At 38.8% G+C, this 21,122-nt stretch overlaps 1 protein-coding gene across 1 annotated transcript in view; it reads left to right on the top strand.

Annotated features, from left to right (window-relative positions):
• The window catches only part of Cyfip (Cytoplasmic FMR1-interacting protein Sra-1), a 314,228-nt gene that overhangs the window by 250,549 nt on the left and 42,557 nt on the right, over positions 1-21,122 (top strand). Inside the window, exons 18-20 of the mRNA XM_067142996.2 lie at positions 17,001-17,192; positions 17,900-18,103; positions 18,179-18,273. Of these exons, the coding sequence (XP_066999097.1) occupies positions 17,001-17,192; positions 17,900-18,103; positions 18,179-18,273 (491 nt within the window). The remainder of the gene's footprint in view (positions 1-17,000; positions 17,193-17,899; positions 18,104-18,178; positions 18,274-21,122) is intronic.

The raw sequence follows: 21,122 nt of genomic DNA, 5'->3' as shown, positions 1-21,122 counted from the left end.
CTCTTTACCAAAAATTGATGCCTGGTAGGTTCACATGAGCTCATTCTGTAAACATGCTCTGACAATATAGCGGAGATCTTATTATACTCATCAGTGTCCATGTCCACTGTCGCATTACCCTTGTCAGCTGAGAGAATGGTCAGTTCAGAATCATCTCTAAGTTCCTTCAGAGCTCTCCTGTTGCTTCCTGTTAAATTGGGCGTGTATGTGTCCAATACCACCGTAAAGCTCTTAAGGCAATCTTCAGTTCCAAAAGAGGAGACTAAACATCTGTCCCTAGGAAACGCAGTGCCACCTACATTATATGGACTTCGTAAAATCCATTTAAAAAAATGTTCCCTCAGACCTACTGTTACTGCGATAGATTCTCCTACGTATGCTCTGGCTAAATACCTAAGCAAATTGCTTCAGCCACGCATAGGACGTACTGAATCATACACAAGGGACTCTCAGTATTTTGTTAACTAGCTGTCAACCCTAACCCTTCAACCTAATGCACTTTTGGTGAGTTTTAATGTGGAGTCTTTGTTCACTAAAGTGTCGATTGACTTGGTCATGTCTCTCATTGAACACCTGTTCCCTGAGGACACTACTAAGCTATTTAACCACTGCATGACTTCCAGCTATTTCTTGTGGGGTGGGAATTTTTATGAACAGACGGACGGAGTGGCCATGGGAAGTCCACTTTCGCCCTTAGTGGCTAATTACTTCGTGGAGCATTTTGAGGAGGAAGCTATTGCTTCGGCACCCTTCAAACCTATGATATGGAGGAGGTATGTTGATGATACATTTGTGGACTGGACAGAAGGTCCTGAGAAACTTCGTCTATTTCTAAACCACCTAAATTAGCAACATCCTTCAATTAAATTAATTATGGAGATGGAGTCGGATGGATGGCTTCCTTTCTTGGATGTTCTGGTAAGAAAGAAACCGGACGGCTCCTTAGGACATACCATCTATCGTAAGCCTACCCGCACAAATTGCTATCTTCATGCAGATTCTTACCACCATCCAGCATAAAAACAAGGCATTTTCACGACACTCATCTAGAGGGTGAGACGAATTTGTGAGCCATCAAATATCCAGGTGGAGATGGACACGCTTAAAGTCACGTTGAAGGATAATGGTTACAGCGATATGAAGATTCATAGAGCCTTGCATCCCAGAGAAACGACCAAGCAAATCTCACAGAAGGAAGAAGTGAAGGGAACTGACTACCTGCCTTACATTCACAACACCACAGACTGAATTGCCAAGGTCCTCCGCAAACACAGTATAAAAACCGTGTTTGGCACCGTCACTAAAATTGCTCACAGTATGGGTAAAGCCAAGGACAAATTGTCCCCACTTTTACATCCTGGGGTATATGAAATTCCCTGTACTTCCGGTAAGATATACATTGGCCAAACATGCTGGTCCATTAGTACTCGTATCGAGGAACATGAATGTAATATTAGTTTCAACCAGCCAGACAAATCAGCAATAGCTGAGCACGCTCTATCGTTGGGTCATGATGTCATGTTCCAACGTGCTCGAGCTCTTACCCACACTAGGCACTACAGGTCCAGGATTATACGGGAAGCTGTGGAAATACGTAGAAATCCTAACAATTTCAACGTGGACACTGGCTATTAATTAAGTAATACCTGGTTGCCAGCCATTAAGGATTTACATAGGTAGTTCCCTTCCCTATCCCTTCACTATTGTTATTTCGTTCCAGTGTTTTCCAAATTCGTACGTTCCTCAGTGCTAGATGTTTCATTTCGGGCTTATGTCAATGTCATACCTTCGTATGTGCATACACCTGTTATGTTGTGTGACCCTCTCATTCTGATGGTTCCATCAGCTTCCGCTTCGAACGCTAGCGCTGTACCACGTCCGGGGAGCCATATGGTGATGAATGAATGTACCATTTCCACTTCTATTATAACGTCTAAATTCAAACCACATTGTTTGAGAAGCCTTTCTCGTGGACAGTCGACATTTTCTTCTGATGGTGCAGAGCAAATTTCTGTGCAAAACGTCAAGAATTTCACCTTATTTTCTTGACAAGGTATAAGCCCAAAAGCCTATATCATGTATATAAGTAGGGCCGTGAAAGCGTCAATGGCAAGAGGTTTATTTCAGGTCCATTGTTGATGAAGATTGGCATACAAGTGTCAAAATCAAGTCATATATAGAGATGTATAGGAATATATAAAGGAGTAGTTGATGTGTGAATCCTTTTGTAAATTTTCTTCTTGCTTTCCTGTAAAATTCATTCTTTGTAAACTAAGGCGGAATTTATCTCCCCATGTATTTCTGATAAAGTACTGCAATTTTCCAGAATAAGAGATATTGGCACTCTTGATTTCGTGTACCAAAGTTGGTTCAAAATATTTCATTATATCATAAATATTTGCAAATAAATTTGCAATAATTTAGGATACAGAACTTAATGAACAAGATTTACCGTTATTTGTGATTCTAACATAATAAAAGTCATAGTGTAATTATGTACATTCTATAGTATTAAGTTGAAATTTCCTCATGCTTCTTGATGAAATTCTATTTGAAAGAACGTACCAGTACCTAAACCTACTTCCGTAGTCAAAAATGTTTGAAAAGTACGTTAACATTCCTTGATCTAGAAGTGCACTCTTTCTCTTGGCCAGTGACATTTAACATAAAAATTGTAAACAGATTTTGTAAAAAGTTGTGTGAAATTGTGTGAAAATCAAGTGAATTTCTTTTTTAGAAAATTCACTTCATAATTAGTTCGAGTAGTTACTCATGTCTAGGTCCCCTTAACCCACCGAGTGAGTTGGCTGTGCGATTAGGATTGCGCAGCTGTGAACTAGCATTCGGGAGATAGTGAGTTCGAACCCCAGTGATGGCAGCCCTATAGATGGCTTTCCATTGTTTCCCTTTTTCACACCAGACAAATGCTGGGGTTGTACTTTAATTAAGGCCATAGCCGCTTCCTCCCATTCCGAGCCCTTTCCTAACCCATTGTTGCCATATCTGTGTCGGTGTGACATGTATGTATGTATTTTTAAATTTTTGAACACTTTTATTTACAACATGCTCCATTATTTGGTGTAATACTGCATGCATCAAATAATCATTTTACACATGTACATTTTTGCACTTAAACAGTGAATTGCAACAATTATGATTATTTGTATTTTATCAATCGTTATATCCTAATAACATATTCCATCTGTTACAGTTTTTCTAATTCTATTGAATTTGAGAAGTATATAATTGTGTATGTATGTACATATTGTGTCAGTAAATTTGCCTGAAGCTGGTGTGAACAACTGATTTTATTCCAATTGGCAAAAATGTTCGTATCACCTTTGATAAAATTCTAGGTGTTGTCTTCTCCTTTGAGCTGGGTCTCCAGGCATCGTCCTTACCACAGAACTATGATCCCACGTAGGTTGCTCACAACCATGGCACCACACTCCCCCAAAGGCTGCTGCTCACAACCACGATTCCACGGTCCCTTGTCGGTTGGCCTGGACACTCTAGAAATTCTTGTTGTGGGGTCACTTCACTTGTTAATTAACTTAGTACAAGTGTCCACCATTTACAGAGTCACCCCGAACCAGAATTTTCACGTATACTTTGTATTATTAACACTGTCAGCACTCATTACTATCTTGTCACTGTTCAGTCTAATGGCTGATTTTAATGAACACTTGCTCGAAGAGAAAGAGCTAACTCAAATTAAATAAGCTTTGTTTTTTCCCCATCACCTTTGAAAACAAGATAAAGTTTGAAAAGTTCCTGAACAGAATATTATTTGCCTATTGACATGAGAGTTTATCAGTCACACGAACTCTGCTTGTGTTAATATTGAGAGAGTTTATTTGTGTGAACCCAACACTGCATTACTCACTTTTATAGTTAAATGTGCTGCTTTACAGTCCTAGTATTAGTGTTAGGATATGACCTGTTGAAAAAAATTGTTCCACAACACAGCACTATGGAGATTGTTTAAGTCATTCCGAAAATATTTACAGGTTAAATTAGACTGTTACATCTTCAAAGTTTGAATGAAGTTCATGCAAGTTAACAAGAAATGTTTATATGACTCTAGCCTATCTGTAAAACCTGTCACTGTTCTCTAATACACCATTTCACAGGTTAATCATGCAAAATATTTGAAGTTCTTATTGAGAAATATTTTATAACACTTCAGAGATTAATATGCAGATTCAATCATTCATTGAACTACAGGAAATATTGAAAATTTTCACTTGAGAAATGTTTGTCATATTTAAGACAAAAGAATAATTTACAAAATAAATTCTTCACTAAAGTACTACTTAAAATGTTTGAAGTTCTCGTGGAGAAATGTCTTATTACATTTAGAACACATGGTGGTGTTAATCACAAGTTTCACTATCAGAGATACTTAAACACTTGAAATATTTCTTCTAAGTTTGACTTAGCACACAAGTTAGTTATTCACTCACAAAGATTTTAAGATTGATTTATAACAGCACTTTGAGCAAAATCACGACATACATCTTGGCGAGTCCTACGGGTACGAACTCCCAGCAAATAATGCTAGTTGTTCTCTGTTATATTACTCAAGGCATATATGTCTCATTACAGTGTGATTCCTTTATTGTGGAATAACTTGAGTTTCCCTGCTCGATTTTCCTTGAAATTCAATTGAGGAGACATTTATGTTGTGACGAACACGGTGATATACTTTTTATGTCGGTACCACAATTATTACTGGATTTTTTAAATTTTTTTGGCATGGAATGTTCTGGAACAGGTGACGCAATTTAACCTTGGCCATTTCTTGGTGAGTTGCTTGGCTGAGGTGGACAGTCTGTCTAACCCCTGTCAGACTTGTAGAAACACATGTTGAAGTGTGCTGAAGTGTGCTGTTCATTTGCGTCACATACAATTTAGAATTACTGGAAGAAATACTGTATGTACCTGCATTTCATCTTGTTGCACTTTGTCCAGATACAATTGGTACAAATAATATTTTACTTCAGGGGCTCACAACTTTTGTCAAGGGTCCACCCGTATAGAAAACTGGGGAAACCAGGAAATGTCAGGGAATTTGATTAATAATGGGAAAACTGGGAAATGTCAGGGAATTCAGAAAAAAATCTGGAAATTAGTTCTTCTGCCCGATAAAATGGACATACCGTATTTATCCGTGTAATAGAAGCATATTTTTCATTTTTTATAACATTAAACTAGAGCAAATCTTTTATGCCTGGAATAAATTGTAAAGAAAACTTAAAACATTTTTTTTTTAAACCAAGAATGATCTCGAACGTGAAGTAACCGATAGTATCAGTAGCTATATGGATAGCCTATAGCAAGCAGTAGCGACTATGATCGATTGATTGATCGATGGAATTTTCAATGCATACTATTGAATATTCTGTGTTGTTGGAGAATGGAGAGCTTGACGAATTAGGCCTATATTGCGTTTTCAGTTTTTCTAATCGCTTAAATACATGGCTTCCATAACAAAATATGCATATAGACAAAATTCCACAACCCAACAGATGACTATCTTTGTTTACTGTGTAATGACGTATGTCTATCAACATTCAGAAAACTAAGGTTTTAACACAACCTGCTCCAGGAACTAGTTTGCTAGACTTCAACATTACCATCTCAGATACATCTCTGGAACAAGTAGACTTCTTTCCCTTCCTTGGGAGTATTCTTTCATCTCGTACCTCGGAGATGGATGTAGAAAATGGAATACGAGCTGCTCATTGTGCTTTTGGACGTCTGTGGTTAAAACTGACACATTATTAATTTGTGGCTGTTATAAATTCACAATTCATCACGGTGTCCATGAAGTTAACCTGAATAAATTATGGTTAAAATTAATTAATTAATTGAAGGAGAAAGCATGTTAGTCAAATGGCATAGGTTATATGAGATTTACGTCTCATTGCGGCATGTGGTGCATGACTTATTGTGATCACAATTCAATACGGATCGAAACCATGAAGTTTATATTCTGTGATTACGTAGCCAACCAGGCAAAACAGAAACCTATTTATATTTAGGTCTGAAAGTCAAAATAGACAAATTGGGCAAAGACATTGAATTTCTCAAACAGTGTATTGCTCACAATTTGACACCCAACTTTCATACAGCAAGTTTAAGAATCATCATTCTTCTTTTCAAACTACTAAAACCCAAACTAGAACAAATAAGATTTGACTGAGAGAGAAATCAAATTTTTGTACCAGAAAAAAGTCCTTTTTTAATCATAGATTATATGAGACTCACCTCGAAACTACAAGTTTACTTTCAGATGCTCACTGGAACCTATTTCAAGCCCAAGTTGACAATAGATTATTTATTGTATTATCATAGAAACAACAAACCCTAGAGAAAAAGCTGCATATATTAATTAACTCTAAACTCAACAATAACTATGCTAAAGAAAATAACAAAAACACTAGGCCTAACATGCCCAACCAATTTCACCCTCCAATCATAAATTTGTCCAAGGTACCATTGAATGAAGATGAAAATTCCATTTTAGCCAGAGGCCCTAAACACAATTGGCCTAATTTTAACACTCTGAACACAGCCATCACTACAACAGTAGAAGCAGAATTAGCCATTAGCAAATTACCAACAGTTAAACAAGATGAAGTAAGAATAGAAGTAAAAAGAAAATTAAACTCCATTCTTAACCCAAAAAACAATATTAACACCCTAATTCATCCCGTACTACTCATGATGACAATAGCTACAAGGATTCGATTCTCATACAAAAGCAAATACATGCTCTCAAATAGAAAATCAATGATAATAATCTTATAATTACAAAAATGGATAAAGGTAACACTGCTGTCATAATGGACAAAAACAAATATGTAAACAAAGCAAATCAATTTTTTTTAAAGATAGCTCATTCTCTACAGTGAAGAAGGTCCCTACCCTGAGAATCCAACATTAACTTAAGCAGACCCTCAAGAATACTTCATATCTTTTGACATATCAAGAAAAAACTAAATTAATTAATATGAACCGAGGTTTACCAACCGCCAAAGAGACAACAAATCCGTGTAATGTTGTAGCTGCCCTTTCACAGGCACTAATTGATTTTCTGAGGGCTCAGAAGAACGGAAAGACAAAATTATGGCACTAAACTCCGGCAATCTATCTTTAATCACTGCCAAAGACTCACGCAATTAATCTGTGGCTAGCACAGAAACAGTCACTGGTAAGTTAAAAGATTTTAACAAGCTCGTATTGTCTCTAACAGTCCTTCTGGAATCTACATTACGAATCCAAAGTTCTTGTTGCAAGCTGTCCACTTTATGACCGTATCATTGAGTTAAATCAACTTATTAAATTTAATTATCACCTAATCAATATTTCATTACATGCTTTTGGCAAAATTATAAAAACATTAACAATCACAGCATGTTAAAAACCTTGATCATTTTTTCCCATGGTAATTTAATTTAATAAGTTGATCCAAATATCTTAACGTAATTCCTCCTTTCTGACATGAGAAGAAGTAGGAACAGCTCGAGACATCATGAAAGGAAGTAACTAAAATACAAGATAATTCTGTACATTTACTAAATTTTTAGGTTAGCTGAAGATAATCACTTATCTTTTGTTCACAACCATGCTCTGCTACCAAAATGTTAACTCGATACAGGTTACATTAAAATAATTAAAAAATTATAATGAATCTTATAAATTAAAAAAAATAAAAGCCATTAGAAAACTCGCAAAGTTCAGACACAAATCTGCTTAAAATATAAACAAACAGGTTGACAAACTTGAAGGCTAAGAAAGGACATGGGAAACAGCCAGGAACCCTAAGAGGTAGATTGTTACTTATGCATTGTGTGAAAGAAATGTAGACGGTAATCACCCTCAAACTTTCAATTAAATGAACTTACAAAACTGCGATTACAAGGGATGAACAAAACCAAAGCAAAACAAGAATAACAGAAATAAACAACTCATTTACAAATCAAGGTAAATTTGCAGATATTTGTTACAAGCGATGTCAGTTTCAAATTACATACGAGCAAGGAAAAATAGATGTAACATAATATGGTTAATAAAAGGCCTAACCCCTTGTAACAAAATGAGATTACAGAAAGGAACATGTAAAAATATTAATAAAGAAAAGAAAGGGGGAGATTAAAAAAAACTAAACACAGAGGCCAATGAAGTTGCTAAGATTTTTGAAAACACTTCTAAAAGGGAGCATAGCTGTAATTGGCATGAATTAAATGACACAGCACTATGGGAGGCAACCCCAAGTGAAATCTAAGTTACATGTTAGTTACAATTTTCTTAAACAAAAGAAAAGGGAATTGCCTCCAAAAACTAAATGTTAATGCTTAGCTGAAAAGCTAAGTCATTTCGATGATTAAATGGCGAATGTGAATATTGAGGGTAAACTCCTACGCAAAAGAAAAATTTACATTTAAATTAAATCGAAAAACAGGAAGAAATAGTGCTTACCCCAGGACAGGTATCCCATGATGGGACGGAAGCAGGAGCGCATCTGCCCTCTAGGCTGGTCAGAAGGGAAAGACACATATACAAGCTTCGCTCCCACAGAGGAGCGAGAGGCCGGAAATGGTGCAACTCCCAAGGTGACCAATCAGGCATCAAATTTACTCCCGACTTTCACATTCACCAATAATAACATCTCTTATTCCTATCAATGAGAGTGCTCTTCGAGATCTTTCTTTTTATGTAACAGGAAGCGACTGGAAATATACTTCTAAAGACGGCACGTTGCAGTACAGTCTGTCTCACAAGTAAAATATTAAAGCTTGCAGATACCAGTTACAACAAAACTTTCACATATTAATAATAATAATTTTGTACACAAAAAATAGAATTTTCAATATTGTTATTCTACATTAAGGTTCATAATTTCTTTTCTTCATAGGTCTAAAAACATTTTTTTTTTTTTGCTAGTTGCTTTACGTCGCACCGACACAGATAGGTCTTATGGCGACGATGGGACAGGGAAGGGCTAGGAGTGGGAAGGAAGCGGCCATGGCCTTAATTAAGGTACAGCCCCAGCATTTGCCTGGTGTGAAAATGGGAAACCACGGAAAACCATTTTCAGGGCTGCCGACAGTGGGGTTCGAACCTACTATCTCCCGAATACTGGATACTGGCCGCACTTAAGCGACTGCAGCTATCGAGCTCGGTGTCTAAAAACAATACCTTATACATCATAATAATTAAAATTTTCCAATCAATAAGTCCAATGTCCATTTCCTCGAAGGAGATATTTTATACAACATTATAAGCAAAATGACATTTAATATTGTTATTGAAAGGCCTGTATAAAAGCCACGCAGCAACCATAAAGGTGGATGGTGATCTCTCAGGCATTTTCAATGTGACAAATGGAATAAGGCAAGGTTGTATATTATCACCTCAACTCTACAACATCTATGCAGAGTGTGTCATCAAAAGAGCTCTCAATGGCTGGAATGGTGAAATCTCGATTGATGGCAGAAAAATTAACAACTTGCGCTTTAAGGGTGAAGAACATCAAAAAGACCAAACTATTGGTAGTTGATTGGCAGGGTCAAATTCAACTTACATGATGCCTAAAGGACCAGGATATAGTAAAGGAATTTGTATACCTGGGGTCAGTCATCAATGACACGGGAAGCTGTGATAAAGAGGTAAAAAGACGTATTGTCTTAGGTCGTGCTGCAATGGTGCTGGCAGAACCGGGCAGTATCAAAAGCTACGAAGATGCGCTTGGTAGAATCACTAGCGTTCTCCGTCTTTTTGTACGGCTGTGAGACCTGGACCGTGAATGCTAAAGACAAAAAGTGCATTGATGCCTTTGAGATGTGGTATTGGCGGAGAATGCTACGTGTACCCTGGACAGAAAGAAGAACTAATGTTTCCATTCTGGATGAACTTTGAGTCAAGAAACACCTATCTTCCCATGTGAGTGAGTGTTACCTCCAGTTCTTTGGCCACATTTTTAGACGAGACGAGAGAACTTGGAAAAGATCATTTTACAAGGCAAAATCGAAGGCAGTAGACCACGAGAAAGTACAGTAAGTAGATGGATAGATCAGGCGAAGTAGATCACTGGTCTCCCACTTCAGATCATATTAAAGAAATGTGAAAACTGCTCAGGATGGAGACATCTCATCAAGGTTGCAACACGGAAATGATAGAGTTATGAGGTCACGACACTCAGTAATGAGCATAACGACTTATGATGATGATGATGATGATGATGATGATGATGATGATGATGATAAGCAAAATGAATTTTTGAAACAAGAAATAACTTTTTCCATCTTTTCCCCAAAGCTGTCCCAACTCCAGTCACACACTTCACCAGATCATGTCACGTGCCATACGTCATGGGCTGCGCCCAGATGCCACTTATAGCAGGTGGTCATAATTATGTAATTCAATTGTGTATCTTGTACACCATTTCCTTATCACTTGCTTGGTATCTCCTCTTTCCAAACTAGGTCCTGTACATTCTGGTGGAATGCATTCACTTGTTGCACCCTTTAGCTATTCTTTTATATCCAGTCATGCATTTTGCGTTAATTCTCTTCCTAGCTATTTGAAACTCTCCCGTTTCAATATTCTGACTTCCAGTATTTATGATTCCTTTCTGTACTCTGTCACCTCTTGTTGTTACCAACGTCTTGCTCTTCTCCACACTATACTTCACGCCATATTTCACAATTTTCTCATACAGTATGTACACTCCATGCGGTTAGGGTCGCGTAGCTGTGAGCTTGCATTCGGGAGATAGTGGGTTTGAATCCCACTGTCAGCAGTCCTGAAGATGGTTTTGCATGGTCTCCACATTTTCACACCAGGAAAATGCTGGAGCTGTACTTCATTAAGGCCATGGATGCTTCCTTCTCACTCCTATCCCATCATCACAGTAAGACCTGTCTGTGTCGGTCCGATATAAAGCAGAATTAGTGTGTCCACTTGTTGCTGTACTTCCTTAATGTCTTGTTCCCCACACCCCAATATCATCAGCAAGTAGCATTGCTTTCATCTCTCTTTCTCCAAGTGCTTCCCTTGAGTCGTTCACAATTCCAATCCCCTTTCTTGTGTCAGTAACATTTCTAAACCATTTCGTCCTCCTGACTTGGGACTGGACACAGCTAAAACATTTGCCATACATTGCATGTAGATACATTGCAGACCAATAGGTCCAGCTGCCTATATCTATCCCAGCCACTTTTCCCATTTTAATTCTTGGGACTGCCAATTGCACCTCTAACATTGTTATCTTAATCTTTTCTAAGAGCACACCCTGTTCTTCCAGCATATTTTGTACACAATTTTCCACTTTTATTAGTTTATCAGAATACTCTTCCCATCTTTTCCATATATCTTCTGATTGTGTTAATAACTCTCTACCCTCCTCTTTGCATACAGCATCCTTACCCTCATTAACACACTCTTCACTGAGCAAGTGGCTGTGCAGTTTGGGTCACATAGCTATCAGCTTGCATTAGGGAGGTAGTGGGTTTGAACCCTGCTATTGGCTGCCCTGAAGATGGTTTTCTGAGGTTTCCCATTTTCACACCAGCCAAATGATGGGGCTGTACCTTCATTAAGGCCATGGTCGCTTCCTAAACCCTCATCGTCATAAGTCCTATCTGAAAAAAATCCTCTTTCATATCTTGCGTTGAATCCCTTCCAGCTTTTCTTCAGCTCTTTTTTGTACTGATATTTCCCCTTGGTTTCATTTTTTGCTGTGCTTTCTCCTTTTCTCCCATTGCTTCCTTCACCTTCTCATTCCACCATGTTGTCTCCTTTTCTTTTACTCCTATGAAATGTTCTCTGTGTTGGTGCGACGTAAAGCAACTAGCAAAAAAACAAAAACAAAAAAAACAAAAAAAACAAAAACGAAGTGTTCTGCCACAGATCTCTATACAACGTACAAATGTTCTTTCAAACTTGGACCATTCCTCTTCCACACTTCCCAGTTCTGTGACAGGATTGTTATGTTTCAGTGTTTTCTGAAAATGCTTGTGTACCATTTGTCCTTTTACTTTAATTTTCTTTTTTCCTTCTCTCTTGTCTCCTTTATTCTTTCCATCTTTCCCACTTTCATTCTTGCTACCACTACTCCATGTTGTGCATCAAAAGTTTCTCCTGGAAGAACTGTTATGTCCAATAACTATCTACAATTTTCCTTTTGACGAAAAAATCAATGACTGTCAATGTCCTTCTCTTCACCCCAACCATATCATGTAATCTACCTACCACTTTCCTTTTGGAATCAAATGCTACCCACTATAAACAATTTCCTTTCTAAAACTACCAGTTTTTCTCTGTAATTCTTTTCCCATTACTGTAAGATCATGTTACTCTTTCCTTCCCTAGTCTTTCAATTCCCACTGTTACTTCCATATCACTAATTTCTCTTTCCATTTTCTCCAGAAATACCTCAATATTAACTTCTCTGTTTCCAGTCCACGAACCTATTATGCTGGCATAGCAGAGAGAGAGGTGATACTCCCACGTGGCGTGTCCCAGATGGCGGATAGGGGGGTCCTAACCGGCTTGCCGGCGGACTTGAGGGAAATAAAATACCCCTCGCGGACCAAACACACAACCCCCTGTGGATGGAAGACACAGTCGAAGAATACACCCACAGTATCCCCTGCCTGTCGTAAGGGGCGACCAAGGGATGATTATATTAGAACCATGAAACTCCTTGTGATTAGTACCACCACGCGGGGAACACCATGGGTCGCTTTTCCTTGCGTATAGTGCCGCTATGTTGGGTACCAAATAGGTTTGTGATAAGTAGCAAACGAGTGTGTGACGGCTTTTATAGTACCTGTAATTAGTAGCACTATGTGAGCGACACCATGTGATGACGGAACCCTTGGTTCTGGCTTGCTTATGATTAGTGCCCACTATATGAGGATCACCATGTGTGAAACACAGTAAGGTCTGTAATACATGTGGGAATTTCATTACCTGTGAGTAGTACCATAATGTGTGGAATACCGCGAGTCTACACTACTCTTGAATAGTACCGCAACATGACAAATACCATAGTTCTACTTTTCTAGCGATAAGTATCATTTTGAGGGGCTGATGACTTGGATTTTGGACTCCTTTCGACTACAAGCATCATCGATTCAGTATCATGCTATAGAAGCAGTCCCTTGGTCAGTAATACTATTGTTTTATGCCAGGTTCTGTGCATGTGAGGCACTGTGGGTCGGTTCGACTGATCGTTTTAAAATCATATCCCTCCATCCGTCCGTCCATCCATCCACGGAGGATTTTGGGTTTTTAATTTGTCATTTCATACCATTACGGGCCGATGACCTAGATGTTGGCACCTTTAAACAACAAGCAAGCATCTTTTTCCAGTCTGGGGGTGGTATCAAGTTCTTCATTCCATTTTGTATTCTCATTTGAACTTTGATAATCCTATCACTTATGTATTCCACCATTTCCACATACTTTTCGAGGGTTCCTTTAATTATCAATCCCACTCTATTTCTTGCCTCTTTTCCATCGCTCCATTTTAGTATGTATCCCTTCATTTTTTTCCTTCTTGTGTCCTTCCACTTCTCATTCCCCGATTACTATATCACATTGATAATCCCCACTTTCATGGTGTTTGTTATAGGGTAGCCACTAAATGATGGCTGTGTGTTTTGGGTCACTTAGCTGTCAGTTTGCATTCGGGAAATAGTTGGTTCGAACCCCTGTTGGCAACTCTGAAAATGGTTTTCCATTTTTACACCAGGCAAATACTGGGGCTGTACCTTAATTAAGGTCACAGTCTCTTCCTTCCTACTTCTAGCTCATTCCTATCGTGTCATCGCCATAAGACCTATCTATGTCAGAGCGTTGTAAAGCAAGTTGTAAAAGAAGAAGAGAAAAACTAGTGTTACCCATTTCTCACAGCTCCCCCAGCACTCAGACAACTGCATGTCACCTGCAGGGTACATCCTAATCTTTTCCAAGGCTTGTTTCATTGTTCCATCATAATTATAGTCTATTATTGCAATTACTTTCAAAGGCCTTTTAGAGTACCAGTGATTCTTCAGGCTGCTCGTAACGTGGGGAACAGATGCCTTTTGTAACCACTCCACTGCAGGCCAGACGTTGCAGCTAATGGGTTGTCACATCTGCCATTTCTGCCGTACCAAAGTTCACCTTCTCTGCCTTTTATGGCAGCAAGTTCTTTAGGTGGTACTCGGAGAGCTTGTACCCATACCAGGTTGTACACACTGGGTCGTTATACGGTGGGACTCGTAGGTAGAGGAGCCAATCCCTGAGGTAGGGACGTTCCTTAAAAAGGGTCCCTAATCTGTTACATAAACTAATAACAATAGCTATCAGTAATGAAACCTGAGCAATTTGTCAGACTTCGCTTTTAAATACTGATAAACAAAAGCTCACTAACTTATCTGCAGTCCTCAGTACGCCACGCTTTTGCTTAATAACAATAGCATGAAGCCTGAAGACTATCACTCACAATATTTTCTCATGAATACATCCATCAAAATACAGTTCTTTATTAGTCGTCTGAAGTCCAAACAAGCTGTCTATGTGGTACAGTAATGAAATTAGAACAATTTGTCAGTTTGACTTCACTTTGCAGTATTAATAAACAACAGCTCACTAACAACATCTGCAGTCCTTTTTGACTAATTACTAGGGCTTGGAAGTTGAAGACCTATAAATTACCTAAAGAAAAGACCCGCAAAAAGACCTAAAAATATCCAAAAAGGACCTAAAACTGGAAAAAAGGATGTGAAAGTGTGATCCAAATTAATTAATTAATTAATTAATTTAGTTTTAACTGAAAGACCTGTGATGCTCTTCGGCATTCATTATGAATGGATCAGATAATGTCTTAATATGAAATTGCTATGTGTGTTACCTGGGTACTTTTTGAATGTCTACTCTTAGGATTTTTATTACCTCTTAATTATGTGTCAAGTGAATATTTGTAGATTTTTATTGTGATGTTAATTGATATCTTACAAACTATTTTGTAGTTTTAGAGTTATTATGTGTTTAGTTTAAGCTTTGTCTTTATTGAAGCCCGTATTGTCTGGGAAGTAGTCCCCTTCAAATAAATATTAAGAATAATTTATAACTGTATACACCTATTTACGCATTGCCCTATAGATATGATGTTCACAATTCGAGCTGACAATGTCACCAATCAGCTTAGCGAACTCAGAAACTGTGGATGCAACACTAATCTCGATCATTTTAGACATTTTCGTTTTCAACCTTTTTCACCCTCCTCCCCATGCCGATGGAGGTTGGACTTGGACATAAACGGCATCCAGAGTGTCACAATTCATCTCAGCGACCCCGAAAAGTATGGATTACAACTAAGTATTTTTTTGATGATTTTTTACATGTCAGTCCCTCCCAGCCGCCAACTATAGGGGTGGTAGGGGTGTCCTAGCCCCCCACCCTCCTCCACAATATTTTGCTCCAGATAGCAAGACATATGTATACCAAGTTTGGTTGGGAGCTATGCTGGAAGATAGATAGATAGATAGATAGATACATACATACATACATACATACATACATACATACATACATACATAATCTCAGTCATTTTGGACATTTTCTTTTTCACCCTTTCTCATTCCCCATGGTGAAGTTGGCATCCGGAATGTCACTATTCATTTCAGCGACCCCGAAAACTTTTTCAACACTAATATACGGTAGGACCATTTTATTATTTTCAAAGTTTATATTTTTCATGTTACGTATTAATGACAATATAATTATTTTAGATAAATGAGGTAATCCACCTACCTAATCAATACAATATAAAATTAGTACTTCAATTTATTTTAATCATGGTATAGTTTCAGCCTATTGATATTAGGCCATCATCAACCATAAGGTCTTAAAACACTTAGAAAACTAATTGGCCATACATATAACAAAAATTAATAGAATAATACTTGAAAATAGTTCTGATTTAATATTCAAAATACACTAAAATAAGTCACTGTCTTGAGGATGTAACACAACACATGAAAATTCTCATCATCTGTTGGTATACTTCAACAAATATAAATCACTATCTTGAAGATCTATAATTAATTTGCAGTTGCTTTTAATTTTATACAAGTGCTGTTGGACATGGACCCGCTTTTCTGCATTAACTTTCACCTTGCAGTATTTTCAGAAAATAATACCTTACTTCCATCAGTAGAAAACACCTAACTCCAAATTCAGACGCAGGCTCTTGCAATAAAGTTTTACTAGGCTTCACTTTAAGCATGTAAACAGTCTGGGTGTCTTCCACAAACTGAAGTCTAACTTAAAGTCTGAAGACAACCTTTCCGCCCCCACCCTCTCTTCTCGAGGTCATTTTCACAACGCACCACTTCCTTAACTGACTTATGATCTTTGCAGGCGCCTGCTGTCTGGTCGTACTTGTTTGAGTTGTCTTTAGAATGGTTTTCTCTCTTTTCAGATATGGTTCAAATAAATGTATTTACTACAGAAAAGATGTTTAAGAGCTGATGAACTGATTATGATTCGAATTGAGAATGGACAGTAAAAATGTAGTCGAAAGGATGTGAAGTTGCAAAAAATGTCATTCTAAAAAAGGCTTAAAAAGTGACTAATAAGCCATAAAATGCCATGAAAGGCAAGAAATGACAAAACCCCACCATTTTCTGGCCTACAGTGACCCAGAATGAACGTATATTATGTTGGGCCTCGTCTTCGGACACTCGAGAAAAAGGGGGTTTTCCTCAACTTCCAAGCCCTACTAATAACAATAGTTAACAGAAATGAGACATGAACAGTTTGTCAGATTGCACTTTTAAATACTAATAAACGCTAGCTCACTAACACCGGTATGTGCTCCTATTCATGTTCCTATCTTTCTATATGTGACTTGATTTGTCACTTGTTTGTTCTGTTCCATGACACATTTTATATTGGTATGGTATTAAGTTCAGATTTTGAAATTTGACTGTCTGCAGGGTTTGTTGGACCACAGCATTTCCGCACGATGTGTCGCCTGCTCGGCTACCAGGGCATTGCCGTGGTGATGGAGGAACTGCTCAAGATCGTCAAGAGTCTAGTTCAGGGGAATCTGCTGCAATTTACCAAGACACTCATGGAAGCCATGCCGAAGGTGTGCAAGCTGCCGCGCTACGACTATGGCTCTCCAGGTAGACTTCTGTATCATGTTTATTTATGGAATAGAACATTCAATTAATTTTTTAATGCAATGGCATAAAACCTGAAGACTGTCACATACAATAGTTTCTCATGAAAGCTTCTGTCAAAGTATAGTGCATTATTAGTCATGTGAAGACCAAGTGAGTTATCTATGCAGTATATGTTTTGTAGCTATAAGCTTACATACCGGAGGTGACACCAAGCAAGTTGACCATTTGGTTTGGAGCATGCATCTGTGAGCTTGCATTCAAAAGATAGTAGGTTTGAACTCAATGTCGGCAGCCCTGAAGATAGTTTTCTGTGGTTTCCCATTTTTGCACAAGGCAAATGCTGGGGCTCTACCTTAATCAAGGCCACAGCCACTTCCTTCCCACCCGTAGCCCTTTCCTATCCCACCATTGCCATAAGACCTATGTGCCGGTGCAATGTAAAGCCAATTATTTTTAAAAAAGCAGATTGGAAATAAATCATTATAGGCGTAGATGATCTAGGTTATAATAGTTGCAGAGAGATGAAAGTCACATGATGTGGGGTGTTGCATGAAATAGTCTATAACCCAGATACACTTCATTACACGGTGGAACAAACTCTTCAGATATCTGTGATAACATCCTCTGTTTGTCCACTGTTAATATTATGTCTGTAAACTTGATGTCATGAAACCAGGAACTGTTATGACGTGTTGTATCGCCCACAGGTGTCCTAGGTTACTATCATGCACAGATCAACGATATTATACAATATCCCGATGCAAGAACTGAGATGTTCCACAGCTTCCGAGAATTCGGCAACACCATTCTGTTCTGCCTGCTGATGGAACAGGCTTTGTCCCAAGAGGAAGTATGCGACTTGCTCCATGCTGCGCCCTTCCAGAATATCCTGCCCAGACCATTCTGTAAAGGTGAGTGTTCATTACTTCAGTGCTGTTAATAACACATTCATAATGTCGGGATTTATGACATTCCCTTTTTTCCAGATGGTGAGAAACCTGAAACCAAACAGAAACGGCTTGAAGCAAAGTATGCTGCTCTGCAAATTGTACCCAACATAGACAAGCAAGGCACACCTAAAGTAAGTCTCTTTACTCTGCATAGCACTTTAGGTTCAGTTGACAGGAATGCCGTTCAGTGTCCAGACTACAGATCTCCCGGAGAGTGAACAAAGCATGCCTGCAAACACCCTGCCATCTATAGCACCTGACTGTATCATAGGAACAAAGTTAAAAAACTCACATTTTTAATGTCGTCCAATTTATGCATCCCTATTGATGCAAGTGTATTGAACTAGTATAACTTGGAAACAATTCTCTCACCCATGGGTAAATAATGAAAATATCGAGCTTGATTATATATATATATATATAATTCGCTGGGGCCATCAAGGACCACGTTAAGTCTTGTTGCATTTGACACTGAACTTGGCCTTCTTTAGAGCCCAAATTTCCCTCATTCTTTGTGAGTGGGCCTGCTTACGCTCCTCTGTCCAAGGGACACCGTGTCTTCTCTTTGGTTGCTCGTCTCGGTTTAGCCCGTTCGTCAATATTTTCTTGCGGAAGAGATCTCTGTTAAGGGCGTCTTCAGCTGAGATATGTAGCATTTGTAGGTCTTCTTTGGTATTTCTAAACCAGGGAATTGTGGTTTTGGGGTTTGAATCAAAAAAGTGAAAGATTTCTTTAGTTAACTTCCGTCCATTCTTTTCAGATGACCGTAAAATCGTGCCCGTCTTTTTCTGATTGTGTCGGTAATTTTCTCTATTTTGCTGTAGACTTCCTTGTTGGATCTCTTTTGATGGATTCCATTTCTGTACTTTGATCCCAAGATTCCTCTCACAATTTTGCGTTCTCTTTTCTCCAGTTCTTCAAGGAGTCCTTTGTTGGCATTTAGAGACAGGGTTTCGGCTGCATATAGAACTACTGGCTTCAGAACTGTTTCATAGTGACGAATCTTGGTGTTTTGGGAAAGGCATTTTTTGTTGTAGATTGTGCGGGATGTTTGGTGGGCTATTTCCAGTTTGCGTACTCGCTCCTGAAGTGCTTCTTTGTCCAGTCCATTTTTCATTATGATCTCACCCAGGTATTTGAATTTGTCTACTCGGGTGATGTCCCCGTATTTTGTATGGAGTTTTGGTGGAGCCTCTTTGATGTTAGTCATTACTTCTGTTTTCTCAAACGATATTTGCACACCAGTTTGTTGGGCAATTTCCTTTAAAATTTCAACTTGAGCTCTAGCGGTTTCTATGTCGTTTGAGAGAATAGCAATATCATCGGCAAATGCTAAGCAGTCTGTTGCGATCCCCTTGGATTTGGTTCCTATTCTCAATGGACTGTAGTTGGTTTCCTGTAATCTCACCCGCCAGGTGCTGATGATCTTTTCAAGAACACAGTTGAAGAGTATCGGGGATAGCCCATCACCTTGTCGGTCTCCTGTTTTGATGTCAAAGGAATGCAAGAGACATCTGTGGATTTTGTATCGGTTAGGGTGGCTCTAATTAATGCCAGCAGTTTCAAATCAACTCCAAATTCATTTAAGATGTTTAGCAGGACTTCCCGGTCAATGGAGTCGTACGCTTTCTTAAAGTCCACAAAGACGGACACATACTGCTTGGACCTTAGTGTACAATATCTGATGATCGTTTTGAGATTTTGGATCTGTTCAGCTGTTGAGCGACCTTTTCTGAACCCTCCTTGGTATTCGCCTATTTCATGTTCGACTTGTGCTTCCAAACGCTCCAGGATGGCATTGATAGAATTTTGTAAGTCACGGGTAGCAAAGATATTCCTCTGTAGTTGTTGATGTTCTTCATGCTGCCTTTTTTGTGTAATGGATGGATGAAAGCTATTTTCCAATCTTCGGGTAGGGTCTCCTTGTTCCAAATTTCTTCTATTTGCTTTTGCAAGATATCAAGTGATTCCTCTGGGGCATATTTCCATAGTTCTGCTACTACTGAGTCTTCCCCCGGCGCTTTGTTATTTTTGAGACGGGCAATGTGGCGCTTTATTTCATCTCTGTCGGGTGGTCTGGAATCTGGATACCTGAGTAAGGGTTCCTTGGTCTCAATGGCACTTTGCGGTTTAGAGCAATTAAGTAAATTCTTGAAGTAATCTGCCAGAATGCGGCAATTTTCTTCATTTGACATCGCCAGTATGCCGTCCTCTCGCTCAAAGCATAGAGATGGTGGTTTATAGCCAGTGAGTTTGCGTTTGAAGGCTCTGTAGTACTCTCTGCTTTCAGTCTTCCTAAAGTTTTGTTCTATCTTTTCAATGAGAGATTTTTCGTATTTACGTTTCTCAGTTCTGAACACCCTAGCTGCTTGGGCACGTTGGGTTTTGTAGGTTTCCCAATCATTTTCTGATTTCGTAGAGTAGTACTGTTTCCACGCATTGAGTCTTTCTTGGAGGACTGATTCGCAGGTACCATTCCACCAGGCATGCTTTTTGCTTCTCTTAATTTCTGCAACGTCTTTGGCAGCCTCAACAAGGAGACTTTTGGCGTTGTTAAAGTCACAGTCATTTGGTCTAGCCTTCTCCTGGAACTCCTCGACCCTTTGCCGAAGTTTATCATTGTCGAAGCGTGTGATCTGTTTGGTTGTCTTCCTTGTGTTTGCGGGAATTGGTTTGAATTTGATAAGAGACATATAATGATCTGAGGCCACATTGATGCCTTTCTTTACCTTGACATTCATAATCTCAGGGCTGTTTCTCCTGGAGATTGCAACATGATCAATTTGGAACTCTCCAAGAGCTTGGACGGGAGAACGCCAAGTCATTTGCTTTCTGGGTAGATGGCGAAAGTGGGTCGACATGACCTGCAGGTTGTGATTTTTGCAAATGGACACCAGTCTTTTGCCGTTGGGATTGGTTCTTTTGTGAGCAGGGTAATTTCCTATAACTTTCTTGTACTTCTGTTCACGACCTAGTTGAG

Source organism: Anabrus simplex, chromosome 3 (genome assembly GCF_040414725.1).
Source record: "Anabrus simplex isolate iqAnaSimp1 chromosome 3, ASM4041472v1, whole genome shotgun sequence".
In the NCBI taxonomy this organism is placed as follows: Eukaryota; Metazoa; Arthropoda; class Insecta; order Orthoptera; family Tettigoniidae; genus Anabrus; species Anabrus simplex.
This window is presented reverse-complemented; position numbering and strand designations above follow the sequence as displayed.